At 42.8% G+C, this 20625-nt stretch overlaps 1 protein-coding gene across 7 annotated transcripts in view; it reads right to left on the reverse strand.

Annotated features, from left to right (window-relative positions):
- The window catches only part of NCKAP1 (NCK associated protein 1), an 83365-nt gene that overhangs the window by 32952 nt on the left and 29788 nt on the right, over positions 1-20625 (reverse strand). For all 7 annotated transcript variants that reach the window (XM_060257419.1, XM_060257416.1, XM_060257418.1 and 4 more), the window contains 10 exons: positions 16510-16566; positions 14625-14767; positions 14443-14533; positions 12735-12872; positions 11153-11201; positions 9609-9765; positions 7579-7635; positions 3777-3873; positions 3474-3580; positions 1034-1166 (listed from right to left, as the gene is read on the reverse strand). In XM_060257419.1, coding sequence (XP_060113402.1) covers positions 1034-1166; positions 3474-3580; positions 3777-3873; positions 7579-7635; positions 9609-9765; positions 11153-11201; positions 12735-12872; positions 14443-14533; positions 14625-14767; positions 16510-16566 — 1029 coding nt within the window. The remainder of the gene's footprint in view (positions 1-1033; positions 1167-3473; positions 3581-3776; positions 3874-7578; positions 7636-9608; positions 9766-11152; positions 11202-12734; positions 12873-14442; positions 14534-14624; positions 14768-16509; positions 16567-20625) is intronic.

Below are 20625 nucleotides of genomic sequence, written 5' to 3' on the forward strand. Positions count from 1 at the left end.
GCTTCTACTTGGGAGAATTAAAACACAGAAACTTCTCTTCTAAGAAGACAGCTTACCCAAGCTTACGCTGCCAATTCATTTGTATTCAACGAAAAATACAGCACATTTTTTGGATCAGCTAAAATATGGACCTACATCTATTTTTTTATTAAAAACTTCATATATTAATTTTCAGGAAAAAGATATTAGAACAAATTTGGCATACATATAACAAAAGACTGCATGGAGACTAACCACTGTTGCGCTAAAAACTACTTCGCTTAATATAGAGCAACAATTAAGGCTGTGCTGAACTGTAAAATGTGTCCTGGATCTAAATGGCTGTTAACACAAGCAGTTCATAGGTGTGGATCTTCTCCACCATTCTCTAGCAGGCCATCTGACCTGGAAAATACTGGAGGCACTTGGGGGTCCTCCATGAATACATTGTGTGGTTTAAGGGGCTGGAGCAAAAAGGCGCAGGTGGGTCACTTAAGACCTGTGGTACAACAGATGAGATCCTTTTCTATACTAATCATTTTAATGAATTTTTAAGACACATTGAAGGCCAAATGTATGCAGGAAGGCAGAGTAACCATCTTTTAAATATTGGTAGATACATATTTCTCTCATTATAATGTTGCTAGAATTTATGGCAGGTGTTGAATGTAATAAAGATAATGCTTGGAAGCATTTTTATCCCTGCAGAATGATATACTGGCTACAGTTTAAATCTTAATAATCTATGCCAACCTTCCATGAAGAATAATGAGAACTGGGCCCCATCTACTGGCTGCGGAAGATATTCACTAACTGCGATTCATAACCGTGACTATTCCTGTCTTTGACTGGTCAATGCAATTAGTATGGGTCCCTAAATTTATTTGGCATTGATATATCCACATTTAGTTTGGGGGCAATCCAGTATTACAAGCACCCACCCTAATGAATAAACTAAAATCACAGGATTTTTGAAGGGGTTTTTTTTTCGTTACACTGAAAATCAATGTGAAATACATGAAAGGTTTTTATGAAAAAAACGCACACCACTCACCTGCACAAGTTCATTTAAGACAACTGCATCAAAGCCTGAAAGGTATTGCACATAATATCTTTGCATAACTGGGCCATATTTCCGTACATGTGCTCTGAGCTCCTCCATGTAGAAAATCAGCTCTGCTATGTGCCTTTAGAACAAGAACAACAACAAAAAATGTTGACCAAGTGCAAAGAAACCCCCCTCTGTATAACTTAAGAGGAGAAAAATAATGTGAAGTTCTCATTTTCAAGCTGTTAATAGTTGCCAGTTTATTACTTTTGGTAACTTCACTATAACCAAATTCCTCGTTCTCTCTTTAAAGCCTTGACTCACTTCAGCAGGATGATGATCTAATAAGGAAGAACACAATAATTTAAATAAACACTTTATTATTGCTAAGTTTTGTCCTAATGGGCCTCCATAATTAAAGAAAATCTCCCCATATGAACTCCCCCCCTCCCCGGTTCTGAGGTCTCTGTTCAACATCTTCTCATAATCCGTGGTCCTAAGGATGCCCAGCTGGCTTCAACGAGGGCCAGGGCCTTTTTGGTCCAGGCCCCTACCTGGTGGAATGAGCTCCCACTGGAGACCTGGGCCCTGCGGGACTTATCAAGGTTTCAAAGTGCCTGTAAGACAAAGCTCTTCCGCTAGGCTTTTAATTAATCCAGTGGGCATCCTTTGAAAGTCATCACTTCCCCTGGCATTTCACCATTACGGTGTTATGTTATGCCATCAGCCACATGTTGTTTACTGCCTATGTCTGTAAGATGGTTTCCTGTGCTGCTCCTGTTTTGTAATGTCTGTTTTTATGATATTATTTTAACTCTGTTGTTTTATTGTTGTTAGCCACACTGAGCCCACTTGTGGGATAGGGAGGGATATAAATCTAAAAATTAAATTAAATTAAAAGTATTATCGAAAATGGAAAGTGACTTAAAACAATCAAACAGGAATGTTTTGTTCGGCTTCACCGCTCTCCAATGAAAAACAAATCAAAGAGAAATGAAACCAACATGCTATGTGCTTCGAGATCCAATGGAAACGCAACACATACCGAGTGGGTAAGGAAGACGGCATTTGGGTAGACAGTCTACCATAGACTGGCTTCTCCTCCTCAACTTCCATAGCAGAAGGGTGGGGAGATTCAGAGGAGGAAATTTCAATCCAGACCAGATAGAAGTAGTATTAGCTGATATAGTTAGCTGGCATAGCTAACCTGGGAATTGTTCTTTGGATTGTGTTCAATGGAGACAGAGCATTGGTGCATTCCTGGAACTGGCCTTGCTCCAGATGCCAGCAATGGCTGGGAGTCACAGAGTATTAAGAGCTGAAAGTGATCCTGAAGATCACCCAGTCCCCCTCTGCACAAAGCCCGCCATGGCGGGGAGGGCAGGGTATAAATTGAATTAAACAAAGCTACGACATCAGCTGAGATATGTATACCATTTATCCCTTTTCCAGAAATTAAGGATCTAGTCTTAGTTACAAACAACCTCTAAACTGGATTGCTGCAAGTTTATGTGGAATGATTTCAGGTTTTCAGAATGCATAGCTGGTCCAGAATGTAACGCATTACTAAAAGTTACACAGTCCAATATGCTAGTCCAGTCTTCAAAACAACAAAAACGGAGCTGGAATCAATGCTAAATCTGGTTTTGAAATGTGAAGCCCTTACAATCTGAGGGTTCTTTGAGAAATGCCTTTCTCCCATATCAACCTATCTACACACTGAGATCCTCTGTAGACAACCTGCTTTACACCTCTCAACTTTACACCCCTACATGTCACAACTAGGGCATTCCCAGTAGTGGCACCAAAATTATGGGCACCCTTTCCTCTGGCTAAAGCAACACATTTCTAGCAGGCATTTGGCACTAATTAATTTGAGCGTTCTTGTTTTACTGATGTTTTCTCTTTTACTGGACCTTGCAATTCACTTATCGTTGGTATCGGTATTATTGGGCTGTTCTGTTTTTAGATGTTTAAGCGTTGCCGTTTTCTGCACTGTGGCCCTAAGAGCAAGATATACATTTTTTAAAAAAGAGGAATCCACTAAAGAAATCAACCACACTGTCAGGTACTACTGAGTTGCACATTCATGCTATTATCTTGCTTCTGTAGAGCAGAGCAGAGCATCACACTCAAGGCAACATCATGCACGCCTTCATAACTCTCGAATCAGAATGACAGCCACATTATCCCAGACTGCGCGGCTTGCATTTGCCAAACATGCCCATTTGTTTTTAAACAAACCGAAGAACACAAAACGTAACTTCCACAAACTTCAGGTCTTCCATTTCCCGGCAACTCCACGAGGAGAAGGAAGCCTTCCTGATATTTAATCTAATCCCATTCATTACATGCCATAAGCAGAGATCAGAAGCAGCTTGTTGCTACAAGGGCGTTCAGTATGATGCAAGTGATCCGAACAAGGCAATGCTGGATATTAACGTACTTATCTATGAAATCATCTGCACTCTTCTTAGGCATATTGTCTGCATGTCGAAGAAGCCAAATAATTTCATCACGAGCAAAGGATAATGCCATAAATACAAAAAGTGCCTGGAGGAAAAAAACACACACATTCAAATGTTTTCACTCCACATGTATTTTGTATGTGTACAGCAAAGGCAACTGTATTCCCCCCCCCCCCCGCCCCCGGTAAACAGACTGTGCTCACAAACAAAAAGGAAATTCTGGAGGAGAATGTATGAAATGAACTATTATTCGATTCATGTTATCAATAAATGATATTCACCTTGGGTCCTAACAACCCCGGCTGATCCGACAGGACAGTAGCAAGTTCTTTCAGTGCAGACCGTAAAAATTTGCGTCTTTCTCTGTGCATCGAACCACTGTTTTGAGGAAAAAATATATCTTGATTAATCAACAATATACTAATCAGATCAAAAAGTACAATTCAAGTTGTCCTGATGTCAGTCACGGTCTACACTGGATGAGCAAAAAACACCAGCTTGGATCCTGATGATGATTTCCGCTAACGGGAGGCGCTTCCATCCACAAAATGGATTTCTGCCATCAGCTTCTCCTGCTGCAGGCTCCGCCTCTCTTACTACTTCTGAGCGGGGGTGGGAGGCTTGTAGCAGGAATTCCTTTGCATGTTAGGCCACACACCCCTGCTGTAGCCAGTCCTCCAAGAGCTTACAGGGATCTTCTTACAGGGCCACTGTAAACTCCTGGAGGACTGGCTACATCAGGGGTGTGTGGCCTAATATGCAAAGGAGTTCCTGCTACAACACCCCCCCCCGAGTCTCCCATCCTGCAGGAGCAGCATTTCCGGGAGATCAATGGGCTGCAGTGAGGACAAGAAGGGAAATTCTATCCTGTTAATGGATGTGCCCAGAGCTTTTTTGATAAAAAAAGCCCAGCAGGATCTCATGTGCATATTAGGCCACACCCACTGATGCCAAACCAGCCGGAACTGCATTCCTGCTCAAAAAAAAGCCCTGGATGTGCCTTCCATTAGTGGAGATTTGTGTTGGAATCCGAGACAGTGTTGATAGAGACTGACTGTCATTAACTCACAGCAGTCCTCAAGATCCAGGATTCATGCACTTATAACTCCGTACTGCTTTTATGCTGCTGGCGGAATGCTCAACAAATACTCCATTCCTCACAAAGTCAAATTCAATAGTCTTAAACAGGCCAACTTTGTCTAGAAACTTTCAACTTATGGGCAACGTCCTAACCTTGGATGTACAAAGCAGCCCTTAGCAAGACATGGAATTCCTTCTAAAAGAAATCATTAAAAAATCACTTTCCATCTTTTTAAAAAAGCATACTAATAATATCCAGTGCCAGAAATGACCACAGAGTGGGATTCATGATACAAAGCAGAGAACCAGAGCGGTGTTCCCTCTAAGCTGAGTTAGTGTGAGCTAGTTCACAGTTTTTTAGCCTCCAGCTCACATATTTTTGTTTTAGCTAAGGAAGGATGGCCCCAGAGCAAGCTAATCTATGCAGCAGCTCACAACATTAATGCCAATAGCTCACAAAGTAGAAATTTTGCTCACAAGACTCCACAGCTTAGAGGGAGCATTGAACCAGAGTACGATTCATGGTACAAAGCCATACATTCCAACATTCAGGTAGGTCAGTGGAAGGCATGGATGGATGGATGGATGTGGAGTTGCCTATTCCTCACACCCAAGCTGCAGCCCATCCCTCCAGGGTAGCATAATAAGGACACACGGAAAAGCAGCAAGGCAAGAAAAACTGGCAAACTGCCCCCACACCCATAAACAGAAGTGACTCTAGCTGACTGGCTCCAAGCTGGAGTTTTCAACATTATCAAGGCATTTATACGTTTCACCTGAATATTAAAATGCTCTCATTTTGGCCCAGGCTTATAAAACCAGAATGAGTAACAGGAATTCTCACACTTTGACACGTTCCTATTTTATTGGTTTCTCACACTCATGCTACCCAGATCAAAGATTTGCTCAATTTTTTTTTTACTATTCTGTCACTGGATTTTAAATCTGTACCATTTTGCATTCTAAACCACTGCCTACCAGCTATATGTACCGTATATACTCGAGTATAAGTCGACCCGAATATAAGCCGAGGCTTCTAATTTTACCCCAAAAATCTGGGAAAACTTATTGACTCGAGTATAAGCCGAGGGTGGGAAACGCAGCAGTTACTAGTAAACCTATGGTACCTTACATATACTGCCCCACAAGTTGGCCAGCTTGGAGAAGGCATTTTTTTCTCCTTAAATCACTTCTCCAAGCCAAGTCAGCCAGCCGCTTGGAGAATCCATTTAAAGCTAACGTTGCTTTCTTTCCACCTCCCCCCTCTGTTTTCCTTCCTTCCTCCCTCTTATGGCTCTCAAACATCTGACGTTCATGTCTTGTGGCTCTCAAGCATCTGATGTTCATTCTAGATGGCTCTTACATTAAGCAAATCTGGCTTTGAGAGCCACACAATATGTGTGAAAGGGCCACACGTATCATCCAAGCCACCGTTTGGCCACTCCTGGTTATTATAAACTACTTGAAATATTTGTAGAAGGGTTTTTTATGCTGTTTATCTATGTTAAGGATTTAATTTGTTGCACTGTTACATAACAGCATAGATAATGCATTTTTACATGCTTTATAGTATGTTTGCCTGACTGTTTCCAGAAAAGAGTGAGCTGTAGGATTGCATCCCATTCGGTGCCAGCCAGACCATCGGTCAGACCTCTCCTTTTAAGAACATTCTCAGACGAATCTAATGTATTGTAACAGGTATCCTGTTGTCAAGAATTAGAGCCTTGGAAGGCACGGATTAACCAAGTGATTCCTGAAATCAGTTAAAATCAGGGTCTTGTAATTTCAGCTGTTGGTATCCTAAAGAAAACAGGTACAATGCCTGCTATACTTTTAAATTGAGGCTTTTTTGGTAAAAGCATTTGCTTGGATTCTAAGCAATATGAGCAGAGAAGGCATCTTCCTCTAATGCCTGAAGGGACCCAGACTGGGAGTCTGCAGCTCTTCCATTGAAGGAGGTACTGCTGGGCCAGTGTGCCCAGTTAACTGCCATCAGGAATTCTCTTTCTGTTTCCTACAGCACAGATTTCCCTGCCCTTCCAAGTCTACAGCTGCTCTTTCCCCTAGATGCAGGAAAGCCGGGTTCTTTCTAAAGTAGTCTGCATTCTCTGAAATACTGCAGATTCCCCCTCCTCAAATGCGGGTGTTCTTTTGTGTTTTGTTTGTTGAATCCTACACATTTCCAGCAATTGGCTCCAATTTATGTTGTACTCTTTCCCAACCTGGAGTTGACCAAAACAGTTCATGCGCCGCTTCCTGTTGCCAGCCCCCCCTTGCACGGCGAAGGCGGAGCGCCGCCGCTTTCTACCCCCCCCCCCGAGCGGCGGAACCCACGGCCGGCGCCGGTCACGTGTCCCGCAGGGCTCGTCCGTCCCCCTTTCCCGGGCGGGGAAGGAAGAAAAAAAGCCGCGTCAACGTGCGAAATGGGGCCGGCGGCGGCGGCGTTGCCGTGACGAGCCGCTCCGCCGCCCTCTTGCCTTCCGCGGCTGAGGGAAGCGCCTCTTCCGCCGCCCCCTCAGCGAAGCCGGCGAGCGGATTATTATTTTTTTCCCCCCTCCTCAACGATCCCAGGCCGGCCGGCGAGCCTTCCCTTTCGCCATGCCGTCGCCGTCCCTGAGAGGAGGCGAAGGCGCGGAAGCCGCGGGGGACGCCGCCGCTGCCGAGCCGCCACTTGGTAAGGATCCCGCTCCGCCGGGGCTTCTCCCTCCCTTTTAGGCTGAATAGTGACTCGAGTATATGTCGAGGAGGGGGTTTTTCTGCCCAAAATTTGGGCAGAAAATCTCGACTTATAATCGAGTATATACGGTAGCTCTGCTCACTGTACCCGATTCCTCGTCTGATGAAGTGTGCTTAGAGCACACGAAAGTTTACATTCTGAATAAAACTTTGTTGGTCTTAAAGGTGAACTTGCCTACTAGTTTGTTCTACTGCTTCAGACCAACACGGCTGCCCACTTGGATCTATTAAAATGTGCAATGAGCAGTATTCTAGCAGCATACTTACGCATGTGATACAGCAGCCTCCTTGCACTCTCTGATGTCATTAATACGTTTGTTATAGCTGCAAATGTAAAGAAAACTCATGAATATACTGGTGAAACAAAGATTCCTGAGAACATGACACCTGTGAAAGATTCAGGCCCCTGCTGACAAATCAGAGTCCTGAATTTTAGTCAAATGCTCCCTCAAGACTTTAGAACAAAGAATTTGGCATTCATTTTGTCACATGACAGCAACCCAGGCAGGCATACTGCTGCCAAGAGAAAAATTTTGAAACAGCTCACCCATAGTGTTCCATCAGGTATACTCTACACCAGGGGTGGCCAACGGTAGCTCTCCGGATGTTTTGGGGGGTTTTTGCCTACAACTCCCATCAGCCCCAGCCACTGGCCATGCTGGCTGGGACTGATGGGAGTTGTAGGCAAAAAAAAATCTGGAGAGCTACCGTTGGCCACCCCTGCTCTACACAGAAGTGACAAATCAATTCCTTTTCCCATTTGTCTAAGGCCACTGCACATCACGGCCAAGATCCAAAATGCTCTTTTATGTATGCACAAGAATCGGGGGGGGGGGGGGGGGCGGGGGGAGAGAAGACACAGTTGGATTTGTATTAACTTAGTTTTCTTCTAACAGCTGGCACTTCTCCCGTTTCACAAATGGTCAGTTTTGATTTCAAAGAGCAGCTGCCAAGAATAAGAGCTTTCAAGTAAGTTGGTGAGTCTCATATTTTCTTGAAAGGAAGATGAGCCTGAATGTGACTCTCCCAAAGAAGAGAAGACATTACATAAAAATGGACTACTTGAATTTAAGACCCCCCCCCCCCAAAAAAAATAGACAGGCATGCAGCCAGTCAGAGGTGTCTCCTCCAACTAATCTCTATCTTCTCAATCATCCTCAAACTTACAAGGTCTCCAACTGTCATAGCAACCATGGCCTCTGACATTGCTTCTGCACCTTTGAACTGGTCCAGTTGATTTGGAGACAGATAACAAGAAGAAAGAGAGGGCACCTCCACAACTCAGTTACCGTGGGCTGCTTCCAGCCCCCTCCCCAGCTGACAGAGAGGCTAGACTTTCTCTCCCTCTGTGCCTTCTGGCCAAGCCGAAAAGCATGAAGGAAAAGAGCACGCTGGCAGTATTTCCAGCCTGGGTGACAAAGCAGCACACCCTTCGGGCCTCTCTCTTGCAGCTACAGCAGCGTGGCCCTGGATCAGCTACACTGTGGGGAGTGGTATCCCACCTCAGTCACAGAACAGGGGCAGCTTCACAGACATTAGTATTTGAGTTTAAGACAGCCCTCCCCCCCAAGTTTTTAAAAAGCCTTGTTTTTGAGTAAATATGGCAATTCCAGTGATAGAACTGAGTATGTACCGTTCTGTGCCTTACAAGAATGATGTACCTATTTTAAAATACAAACTAAATTATATCCAAACTGAAAATAGTTCTAAACGCACGAAGATCAAACACACGTTGCAAACTGGAGTTAAGCAAATGCCCTGGAAAACAGAGTCCCCTCTGCTTCATTCACTATTCATTCACAATATTATTTTATTTTATTTTATTTATTTATTTAGACTATTTATATTCCACCCTATCCCAGAAAGGGCTCAGGAAAACGACATTATAAAAATGACATAAATAACAATTAAAACAGATCATAGCAATAAAATGATACAACTTCATCGTAAACAGTTATAGGTAGTGGCTCAGTTGGGCACATGTTATATAGATTAAGAATCTGGCACAGTAAAGAGGTAGTTTAATATACTCTCGTGTGGGGATTTCCCTCTGCCCCCCCTGGACTCAGCTTCATCACTTTGCCCAACTGCAGGGAACCTTGAGAAAAACAGATGCCGGTTGCTATGTCATAAGGCACAGGGTGCAAATGATCTTACTTTTTCCTCCCTAGCTATTAACTCTGGGTGGAATGTTGAGACAAAGACTGCTTCCATTCTGTTAACCTTCTCATCGCATTGCGCACGGATTAAAGAGTGGTAGGCTATTATAACCTGATCTGTAATAAGGAACACTGTACCCTCTGATGTTTACAAACAGGTCTTCCGCAGCTTTGTGGATATGGAAAACTTCGTCCCGAAACAGAGCGAGGCACGAGCTGCTTTGAAGGGCAAGCTTCCAAAGAGTCAAAGCCGTCGCATCGCTATTCAGGATCCCATGGCACAAAATAAATCCAACTTTGAAGAGAGAAGGGGGAGAAAATGATGTCAACCGATGATTAAAATTCTTAGAATGTATGTTAAAAAGCAAAATAATATACTGTTCTCTACAAAGATACTAGCTTGAGTCCAAGACAAACATAAAATATATTACAAAGTTTTACTACAATCAACATGTGAAACTCCAATCTGGTTAATCCAAATAAAACCACTCTCTTAACCAGCTTTTTCAAAAGTACCAATAAAGATGCACTGATTTCCACCAATTCTACACTCAGACTTGGGTGCCAGTTCTTAGAACTGGTGAGTACTACCACCCAAAAAAGCCCTAGTTTGTCATCTGGGCAGTTTAAAATAATATTTTTGATTTATAAACAAATAAAGGCTAATACATAATAAAATGGAGACTCGTCTGTCCCCTCTGTTGCTACCCTCTGTCAGTAGGTGAAGAGGGTTTTTTTTGTTCATTTGTTTCATTTGGCATTCCCTCAATGATCTCTCCCTTCCTAACCACTGCTTTATGTTTTGCATGTATTTTAACTTTGTATGTTAACTATGCTTTTTAACACTTTTAATAGTTGTTTTTAATGAAGCGTATTCGGGATCACGGGCTACTTCAGTGGTTTTATAATGTAATTTGATCATGCATATTTTATATTTTGTAGCTGCCATGATGAACCGTGTAAAGGCAGAAAGGTGGGATATAGCTTTCGTAAATAAATAAATAAGTGGTACACAGTTCCAACAATTCAGCTTTGATACCTATTACAGAAGTCTGCAAAATTAAGTTCGACAGAATGTGCATATAAACCCTCCAGCTGGCCTCTCAACAAGACACACAGGACACGAACTAGTCCCAAATTAAACATTTTCAAGACCCATTCACTTCACTGAGGAAAATGTAAGCAAGTGCTTAGCTCTCCCATTGAAAATCAGCTTTGACTGGACCACAAGGCTTTTCAGGAATTGGAAAATAAGAACTGATACAGTCATACCGCTTTCTCCTTAACTAGAGGAAGAGATCAGACCAAATAATTTTCTTCCATTGCCTATGAATTCCACCATCCCCTCTTTTGTTGGCATTAATCATTTCACCCCAATGTCAATGATGGTTGCTAATAAGCAGGGTTTGAAACCTGAAGGATTTGAAGATGATCCTGGGTTAACAGCAAGTCCTCAATAGCGCTTGCTCTTGTCAACCGTGATGCCGATGCAACCATTAAGTATGGGTCCATGGCAGTCAAGGAAATTTACAAATGAGAATAATGGAACTAAGGGAGGTGACTGAAGATCTCATTCCTTTAACCACGGTTTAAAGGATGTGAATTGTTACATCTGTGCTGAGTCCAAAAGGATGAGCCATATATGAAAAGAAGCTGCAAATGCTTTAGTAGATTTAACTTACAGATGATCCATTTCTCCATTGTATCCAGAGAGAGGTATTCACATGGCATCTGTTTGGAAAAAGAAGTTGCCATAATAAAATGACTCACCACACCAATATATGAGCTTCAGATCCAATTCCTTAAACAAGACTGATCTATGTAAATTGGCTCATTAATATCTATTAGGGTTCTAAGCCAGACACATCGTTCTAGAGCAGAGACAGGTGCTTCTGGACTACAGAAGAGCTTGAAGAATACTTTTCAGGTTTCTCCGTGTCCATTAGAAATATGTCAGCCCTGGAATAGCACAGCCACAGGCAGAACACAGTTCAGAAACTGGTTCAACTAGAAGGGCCAGGACAGCTTAGTGGTGAAACTGATGTTTTTTTTAATGCACATGTGACAATCTAGTAGACTGAAAGGGTGAACAGAAAGCATTCCTGGCTCAGAACTGGCAAGATCTGAGGAAACTATCTGAACATGGGTTAATTACATACCCTGGCTTTGTAAGCACATTTCCCAAATTGTCCTCAGTTGTGGAACAATTCACATTACACGCACTTTTGGAACGTAAAGCAAACTGGCCTTTACAATTTAGTTGCTGCTGCTCCCTCTGCTAAAGGAATGTTCTTCCAGAACTTTTGTGAGTTCTATCTGGCTTCTAAATCCTGAAAAACTCACAAGGATGTCACCATAATCACAAATTGGCCTCAAGTTAATAATAAAGCTTTAATAAAAGATTCTTTCTTGGAAACCCCCCCTCTGTTTTAAATGTTTAATCACAGAGATATTCTACAGCAGAATGCAAAACGGAATTCCTCTTCAATATTTGAACAAAGAGGATATCTGGATTTAGAGACTTAAGCTTTAAAACAATATAGAAACATTTTCGATCAATGAAAACTACTTGCAGATTAGAGAACTGTGATACAGAGAAACTTTTCTGCTTTCACCTTCCGACTGCTGTCCCTAATGTCCTCACCCCCCAAGCCGCTCCTGAGGGTAAGGGCAGCTTAAGCAATTTAATGAGATGTGGCCAGGAGGCTCAAAGGGGGCAGAGCTGCAAAAATCAGAGATAGGGTGCCCCACGTGCACACTCAGACTGCAGCAGGAAGACCAGCCACGCAGACAGAAATCCACTCACACATCTCTCAACGCAAATCCTCAATTTCCAGTGGAGGAAAAACGGCACACAAAAGGACGTGGTCCTTGTAAATGTTCTGAGTTCACTGGCTGAGTCACACTATGGCAGCACAGGCCAGCTTGGAGAAAGAATTTAAAGAGGTCTCTTTAAATCCCTTCCCCAAGCCAGCCCGTGCCACCACCGCAACTTGGCTTGCCTAAACCATGCCCGAATAAAAGCCCTAATAGCATTGTTTTGACTCGGGCTCAGCTATATCAGTACCCAAACAAGATTAGAGAATCTGTATTTGGCTGACCAAATACCCATAAAATATCAATGAGGTATACCCCAAAAATATCTTATTCAGGTTGGTTTATACCAAATGCATGCCCCTAATGCCCACGCTCTCAGAATAATGACCAAGTCTGAAACAAGCACTGGACTTGAATACTTGCTTTAATGCTGTAATGGAAACATACCGTATCTGACTGTGCAGGATTAAGCATTGTGCTGGGGGCACTGATTAGGCTCAAAAGCTGTGCATTTCTCCACTGGTCAGCAGAGAGGTTTCGTCGAGGATAGACCATCTGGAGTGAGATTAGGGCATCAGAAAGGGCCTAGAAGATAAAGCGATTCAGTAATAAATACGACAGCTATTCAACACAACAAATGCTGCTTTGGGATTCACAAAGGAAGGGCATTTAGCAGCTAATCTCTCTGACTATTATCAAGCTCCTGGCTTTTCCCACACTGCTGAAAGAAACCAGAGCATGAGCATGTAAGGCAATATTGCACATTGACAAGACTACCGCATGCACGTGGGCACTCACACACCAACACCAGGGCTCCAAATGCCAAGCACCATAATCTTCTTGTAGGCACCCACATCTCTGGAAGCTGGTGACAGCCAGAGCCACAGATGCTCCATCAGGCTGGCTTTCCCATTTACTGTGAGACTGACAAGACTACAAGGGCCTCCCTGAGAGATCCAGTGTGGCCTCCCAGACCCTGCAACAGCCAGTTGCTCCACCTAATGCTGCTACAGAGCAGTAATGTGGGCCAACTGCAATACAGGCTCACTCCCCCCTTCCCTTTTTGCTACGTTTCCTTGAGACCATTTGGTAAGTCTCCTTGAATGACTAGTAATCAGTGACCACTACTCAATAAATAATAAAGCAAGCAAAGAACTGAGGCTACCACATCCGCATTGTGCTACAAGATCACATTCTGCCCACAGCGCAGAGAAGAAGACTGCAGATTTATACCCCGCCCTTCTCTCTGAATCAGAGACTCAGAGCGGCTTACAATCTCCTATATCTTCCCCCCCACACACACACAACAGACACCCTGTGAGGTGGGTGGGGCTGAGAGGGCTCTCACAGCAGCTGCCCTTTCAAGGACAACCTCTGCCAGAGCTATGGCTGACGCAAGGCCATTCCAGCAGGTACAAATGGGGAATCAAACTCAGTTCTTCCAGATAAGAGTCCGTGCACTTAACCACTACACCAAACTGACTATGAAGCATAAATACAACCCTTGTGTACCTCCTGGGGCACTATGAAATCTTTTCTGGGGTGGGTGGGGAAACCTGGCTCAGTACAAAAAGAAGCTACAGTATTTTCGAATTTCCCAAGAAGTACTGCAGTAAATACGCCTTAGGAACTTTTGGCCAGCAGACACGCAGTGAAGGTTAAAATGCTGCTCTGGAGAGATGCTGACAACCGCCTTTATTTTGGGGGAACAGTACAGTATTCCTTAATAATAAATATCCATACTAATATTAGACTGAATACTCAAAGCCTCTAGCAAAGAAGGGAAAGGAGGGAAAATTTGCCTTTTCACACAAATATGCTCACTGAACAATCTGAATTCTGTTAATTAGGGGAGGGACGGTGGCTCAGTGGTAGAGCTCTGCTTGGTAAGCAGAAGGTCCCAGGTTCAATCCCTGGTATCTCCAACTAAAATGGGTCCAGGCAAATAGGCATGAAAAACCTCAGCTTGAGACCCCAGAGAGCCGCTGCCAGTCTGAGTAGACAATACTGACTTTGATAGACCGAGGGTCTGATTCGGTATAAGGCAGCTTCATATGTTCAATTCTCCAGAAGAATGGCAGGGGGAGTGTTGAAAAATGGAATATAAACTGTTCAGCCTGTACTCAGGAAAATGAAAATAATGCTTCCCACGTACTTTACTGTGAGGTACAAATTCCTCCATCATCTTCTTCAAAGGATTCTCATAATCCACAATCATCTGGCCAAGACGTGGATACTCCCTGTCACTAAAGACAGCAAGAAACATGATGAAAGAAAGAGATTATGAAACCCGAACCCCAATCCTAAAAAGCTACTTCCATGCAGTGCATTTTTTACCTTGCTCCATGCGTCATTTCATGCGCATAGTTGTACAATCCTATGATTGCCTTCCGTTCTTCAATCCGAGACAGCAATATCATTAGTGTTGTGTAGGTTATAATCAAATCTAGGTAGTTCTTTGTTAAATCAAAGTTTACAGTCTGGAAATACAAAACAAACATTTATTTATTTTATTCCAATTATATCCTGCCCTCCCCGCAAGCAGACTCAGGGCGGGTTCCGTCATAAAATCACACATTAAATCAACTGACTAATTAAAATACGGTACATTTAAAATGATCAGAACATCAGCATCAGTAACTAACTGGTGCCTCAACAGATATCCAACCAATTGGGCCCAGGTGGTCAGTTGGTTTTGTGGTCACTGGATGAGAGGTCTGATAAAGAGTGGCTGCCCACTGCCTCAACTAAAGGCCTGGCTGAAGAGCTCCATCTTACAGGTCCTGCAGAACTATAGCAGGTCCAGCAGGGTCCTGATGTCCAATGGAAGCTCATTCCACCAGGTGGGGGCCAGGGCCAAAAAGGCCCTGTCCCTAGTCGAGGTATTATACTTTAATACAATCCACAGCATGTTTCCCATGATTTCAACTGAGTGATGAAGCCAATACTACACAACTGTTCTGAGAGCTCATTTGGGTGACCCTGGGTTGGCCATGCACTCTTAGCCTAAACTACCTCACAGGGTAGCTAAAATGGAGGATAATGATATAAGCCATTTTGGGTTCCCAGTGGGAGGTAGAGTATAAATGAAATATGCATATAAACAAAAAAAAAGCATCAACTTCAAATTCTCATTTTTTACACATCTGAACAGTTCTGAACAATTTGACAGGAAGTGCTGACACATTTTAAATACTTGGAAGCATCTTTAACAGTCTTCGTATATTAATCATACTTGCTGTACTGTATTCTGAGGGACATAAATATGCATTACAGATTAAATTTATGTTTTTGAGACATTGCCAAGCATTACCAATTTAGGTTTGGGACCAATGTAGAGACTTGATCTAGAAGTCTTATAAATCATACACTGAATGTGAGTCAGCAGTGCAATGTAGTAGGTAAAAAGGAAAATGTAGTTTTAGACTACACAAAAAGAAGCATAGTGTCCAGGTTACACCAAAGCAATAGTATCATTTTACTCTGCTCTGGTTAGATTTCACTTGGAATTACTGTGTATAGTTTGCAATATTACAGTTTAAGAAGGATGTTGATAGGCTGGAACAGGTTCAGAAGAAGGCAACAAAGATGATGAGGGGTCTGGAGACCAAGTCCTATGACGAAAGGTTGAAGGAGTTGGAGCGGGGGCGACTGAGAGGTGATACAATAGCCATCCATCTTCAAGTATTGGAAGGGCTGTCATATAGTGGATAGAGTGCAGATGTTTTCTGTTGCCCCAAGAAGGCTGGACCAGAACTGGTGGGTTGAAATTAAACCAGAAGAGTTTCCAGCTAAATATCAAAAGACCTTCTTAATAGTTAGAGCGGTTCCCCATTGCAACAGGCTTCTTTGGAGGTTTTTAAGCATAGGTTGGAAAGTCATCTCACAGCAATGCTAATTCTACAGCTCACTATGAATTTAGGCAAAATCATGAGAGGGAGGGCAGGTAGGAATGAGGGACATAAATATGCATAACAGATTAAATTTATGTTTATGATAGTTCAGCTCTTGTGGCCCAGAGTCTGCTTGAGCCTAACACAACGGCAAAGCTAAATCTGAAAGAGCCAATTTTACTGATGTGCGTAAGAGCTGTTTTTACCTTTCCTTTACAGAACAATCCTATGCAGAGTTACTACAATCTAAACCCACCAAAATATGAGTTTAAAGTTACTCTGCACTGGATTGCATGACTAATCGATCAACAGAATCTTAACAGACTTACAATATCAAAGAAGACTTGGCAAACATCAATAGTGTTCAGCAGTTCGCAGACATGGTCCTTTGAAATAAAGAGAGAAATGGAAAATCAAATCACTCGCTAGGATCTTCATCTTACAATCCTTTATGAAATTTTACATTTTATCCGCAAGCAAGATTTTACAGAAATGAACATGTGCATGTTAGGATTAACAGAGTTGCCAGTAAGCTTTTATTTTCAATATCCCTGACTTCCCTTGACTGACTTTTGTTGGTTTTCCTAACTAGCATTCAAAAATAATCGCAAAACATTAAAAATTCCCAGGTTATAGTGCACTAAACAAAGATTTTATTAGTTTAAAACTACACAAATACTGAAATGCAAAAACATCTGTTAATATAAGAGCTCCAATATGAACTTCTTTGGTCTCAGCAAAAAAAGGTAGACTATAAATAACCAAATAATAAAAATATTAATTTAAACATTGATTGTTAGCTGAATACACCTGTTTTGAAACTGGACTAAAAATTACACAACAATGGAACATCAACACACACAATCTCTGAACATTAACTGGCCGGACATTTTGGTTTTAAAACTATGACAAGATGATATAAAATAAATTTCAATGAAATGTTCTTTAAAAATTGCTTAACTGAAGCCACAATGTGAAACTTAATTCTGAAATGGCAATTAAAAATCAAGGTAGAAATCAGAGTACAAATATTATTTCAGAAAGAGAAAACAACAGTATACAGCTAACACTTCTACAATTTTCTCATTGTGTTTTGTAACTTGCTTTCAGTTTCTCATTAATCATTTCTCCATTTTGGCTTCTTTTCTCAGCCTTTTAAAAGTAGTTTCGAGGCATTTAATTTCTCCCCCAAGTTTCTTCTTTTTTCAGAGTTCCTTCTTGATCCTTATGGCATTTAACCTCCAGGTACTCCTTGGGTCATGTGAAAGCATGCCTGACCAACTGCAACACATTCCTATGAATTACAATAGATCCAAAATGCTCCGGAACTCAGGACAACATCATAAACCTGGTAAAGGCAGACAAAAGTTTCATCATGCAAATTCTCCATTAATGCTGATTAACAGAAAATTCACTTTCAACTAAAGCACTACCAAGAGACAGGATAGCTGACATCTTGACTACATTCCACAGGTCTCAAAAATTCTTGTTGGCCATCAAAACACCATTGTAAAAGGTGTTCCATCCACTTCATTCTTGTTTTATTATGCATGCTTGAAACTGAGCCTTGGATTCATTGCAAACGGATGTGGTTAAGCAGTGTACTGTTGCTTTGATTTTTTTTCAGCTGTTGTGCCACTGATGCAATTTGCTGCATGCAGTTCAAGTAAAGTCCCTGTTTTGAGACTCTTAACATTTGTATTTGTGTTATCATGACAGGAGGATCTAATGCTGATAAGCCAAGTACCGTTCTGAACTTCAAATGACTTCTCTCAACCACTTGAGGATCGCTTAGTTTAATTTCTCTTAAGGGCTTCTTTGTTGCAAAGCCAATTTTGACCTTGTTTCTGTCAAGCTGTATCACAGTCAAGTTTCATGTCAATTGTTAACAACTGCAAGGAAAGGAAAGGTCCCCTGTGCAAGCACCAGTCGTTTCCGACTCTGGGGTGACGCTGCTTTCACAATGTTTTCATGGCAGACTTTTTACGGGGTGGTTTGCCATTGCCTTCCCCAGTCATCTACACTTTCCCCCCAGCAAGCTGGGTACTCATTTTACCGATCTCGGAAGGATGGAAGGCTGAGTCAACCTCGAGCCGGCTACCTGAAAACCCAGCTTTCACCGGCGATCGAATTCAGGTCGTGAGCAGCAGTACTGCAGCTTTAACACTCCGCGCCACGGGGCTCTTAACAACTGTAAACCAGATGGCAACTTTTGCAACTTTTCTGATTTTATACAATTGAGTCATTAGTTTCCTGATTAGTTCATGAGGCTCTTCATATGAAAAAGGTGCCAGCAGCTTTTGGCTCTGAAACCTTTTAAAGAAACAGCTCTCAATCTCCAGGGATTGTTTTTAAGCCATTTGATGAGTGGATCTTGCACAGCAGATTTTATCATCAACTTGCACATTTACTGTTAGGGAGCTCTGCTACTTCCATATACATGTTTGTCAAAAACAATGATCACCCTAACAACAAGACAAACAATATTCTCCAATCTAGAGGCAACAGCAGCTCGAGGCAGAACAGCGCTCTAGGCAGGGCACCACATCCCCTCCAAAAGCGGTGGGGAGCAGCCACGCACCTGTGAGGCTGCCCTAGCTCCGCCCATGCGTCTGACACAGCTGGCAGAGTGATGGGTAGCCCCATAGTGGGCTCTGCAGCACAGCCGCTTTCACAGTTATTTTCCTCGCCATGGAGACAAGGGCGAGTGGGAGGGCCATTCCAGTCCCCTCCCAGGGCTTGCACTGGCGCCCTTTCCTAGTCCAAGGGCCGGCCTTGCCTCGAGGAGCAGAACTTCTGGAGAAATCATTTGCTTCTGTCGCAGGAGTGCATAATGCCCGCCTAGCTCGGGAATCTCTGAACAGATAACATGTGTTGCACAAGACTGAATTCAGGACTCATTTCACTGCATGCAATCCGATTTTTAAAAGACCCATGTACAACATGAAGGCTCTATGCCCCAATCAATCCATTTTCTTCTGTTTTCAAGTCGGAATTAGTTTCATTTCTTTGTTCAGTTTTGTCGGAAAGAGTTGACTGACATTTGGCCCATCCATAAATACTTATACTAATTTTGCAACTGGTAAATAAGCATAACAAACGATAACCAGAGAAAAGATATGAGTGGGCTTAATGAAGAATTAAAACCAACAGGCATCTTCCTCTGCAACTTGATCATATAGGATTGGTCAAACTCAGGATCCTGTTTTTTGTAGACATTCTTCCATTTTTTTGGGGGGGGGGCTGTTGCCATTTTGGGGTGGGACAAGATACCCTTCTACCATCAGAGCAGAAGGAAGCTTCACAGTGAGTCTCCAAGGTTCTGTTCTCTCTCTGAAGAGAAGGGCATCTTGGAATGGGACTTCCAACACCAGCGTCTGTCCCAGTGATGGGTGGGAATTGATAATCTTCTACCATATCCTTCAGGGCTTTATGTCCAAAGGTGGTGTAGCTGAGAAGAAGGAATGAAGTCTGTAGTGTCTGACAAAGGCTAAGACTGAAGACTGTGTTGCTGCCTTGCACATTTCCTCTACTCAGGCCTGATGATCAAAGGCTATGGCAGTGGCTGCACTTCTCATTGAGTGGGCCTTGATCCTTGCTAGGAGTGCTGTTTGCCTTGTAGGCATGGGAGATGCACAGCTGAACAGCGTAGCTGATGGCTGATCTGGGCATCATCTTCCCTTATTTGGAGCTGTTAATGATTATTTGGAGTTGATGGATTCTGTACACTGGGGGTAGATGCTGAAGGCCCTCTCTCTCCTTGGGGGTGACTAGAATGTTGGCAGAAGGAAGGGAAGTGAATCTCCTGAGTTCTGAGAAAAGTGGAGTTCACCTGGGTGGCAAACAGGAGTGGAATTCTAGTAGGAGCTCCTTTGCATATTAGGCCACACATCCCTGATGTAGCTAATCCTCCAAGAGCTTACAAAAAAGAGCCTTGTAAGCTCTTGGAGGATTGACTACATCAGGGATGTGTGGCCTAATATACAAAAAAAACTCCTGCTAGAATTCCACCCCTGGTGATAAAGGAGGATTCTGGCCTGAGCACAACCTTGCCCTTGTGGAAGACATGAAAGCCTTTTCTGGCTGACATGGCTCCCAGTTTCAACACCCTTCTAGCTGAAATTATTGCCATGGAAATGAGGGTTTTCATGTGCAGCCTTTTTAGGGGGAACTTCTCTTAAGAACTTGAAAGCAAAAAAACCCTACTTGTGGTCTCCATGAAGGTGATCTGTGGACCACAGCTGGGATGATCCACACAACCCCTTGGAAAAAGCAGAAGACAGGAGGATGTTTAGTTAAGAGATGCCAGCTACATACAGTAGGAGGACTGTAGCAATAGCTGCCACCTGGCAACAAAGCATGGACATTTGCATGGGTGGAATTCTAGTAGGAGCTCCTTTGCATATTAGGCAGCACTCCCCTGATGTAGCCAATCTCCAAGAGTT

Source organism: Heteronotia binoei, chromosome 16 (assembly GCF_032191835.1).
Source record: "Heteronotia binoei isolate CCM8104 ecotype False Entrance Well chromosome 16, APGP_CSIRO_Hbin_v1, whole genome shotgun sequence".
Classification (NCBI taxonomy): Eukaryota; Metazoa; Chordata; class Lepidosauria; order Squamata; family Gekkonidae; genus Heteronotia; species Heteronotia binoei.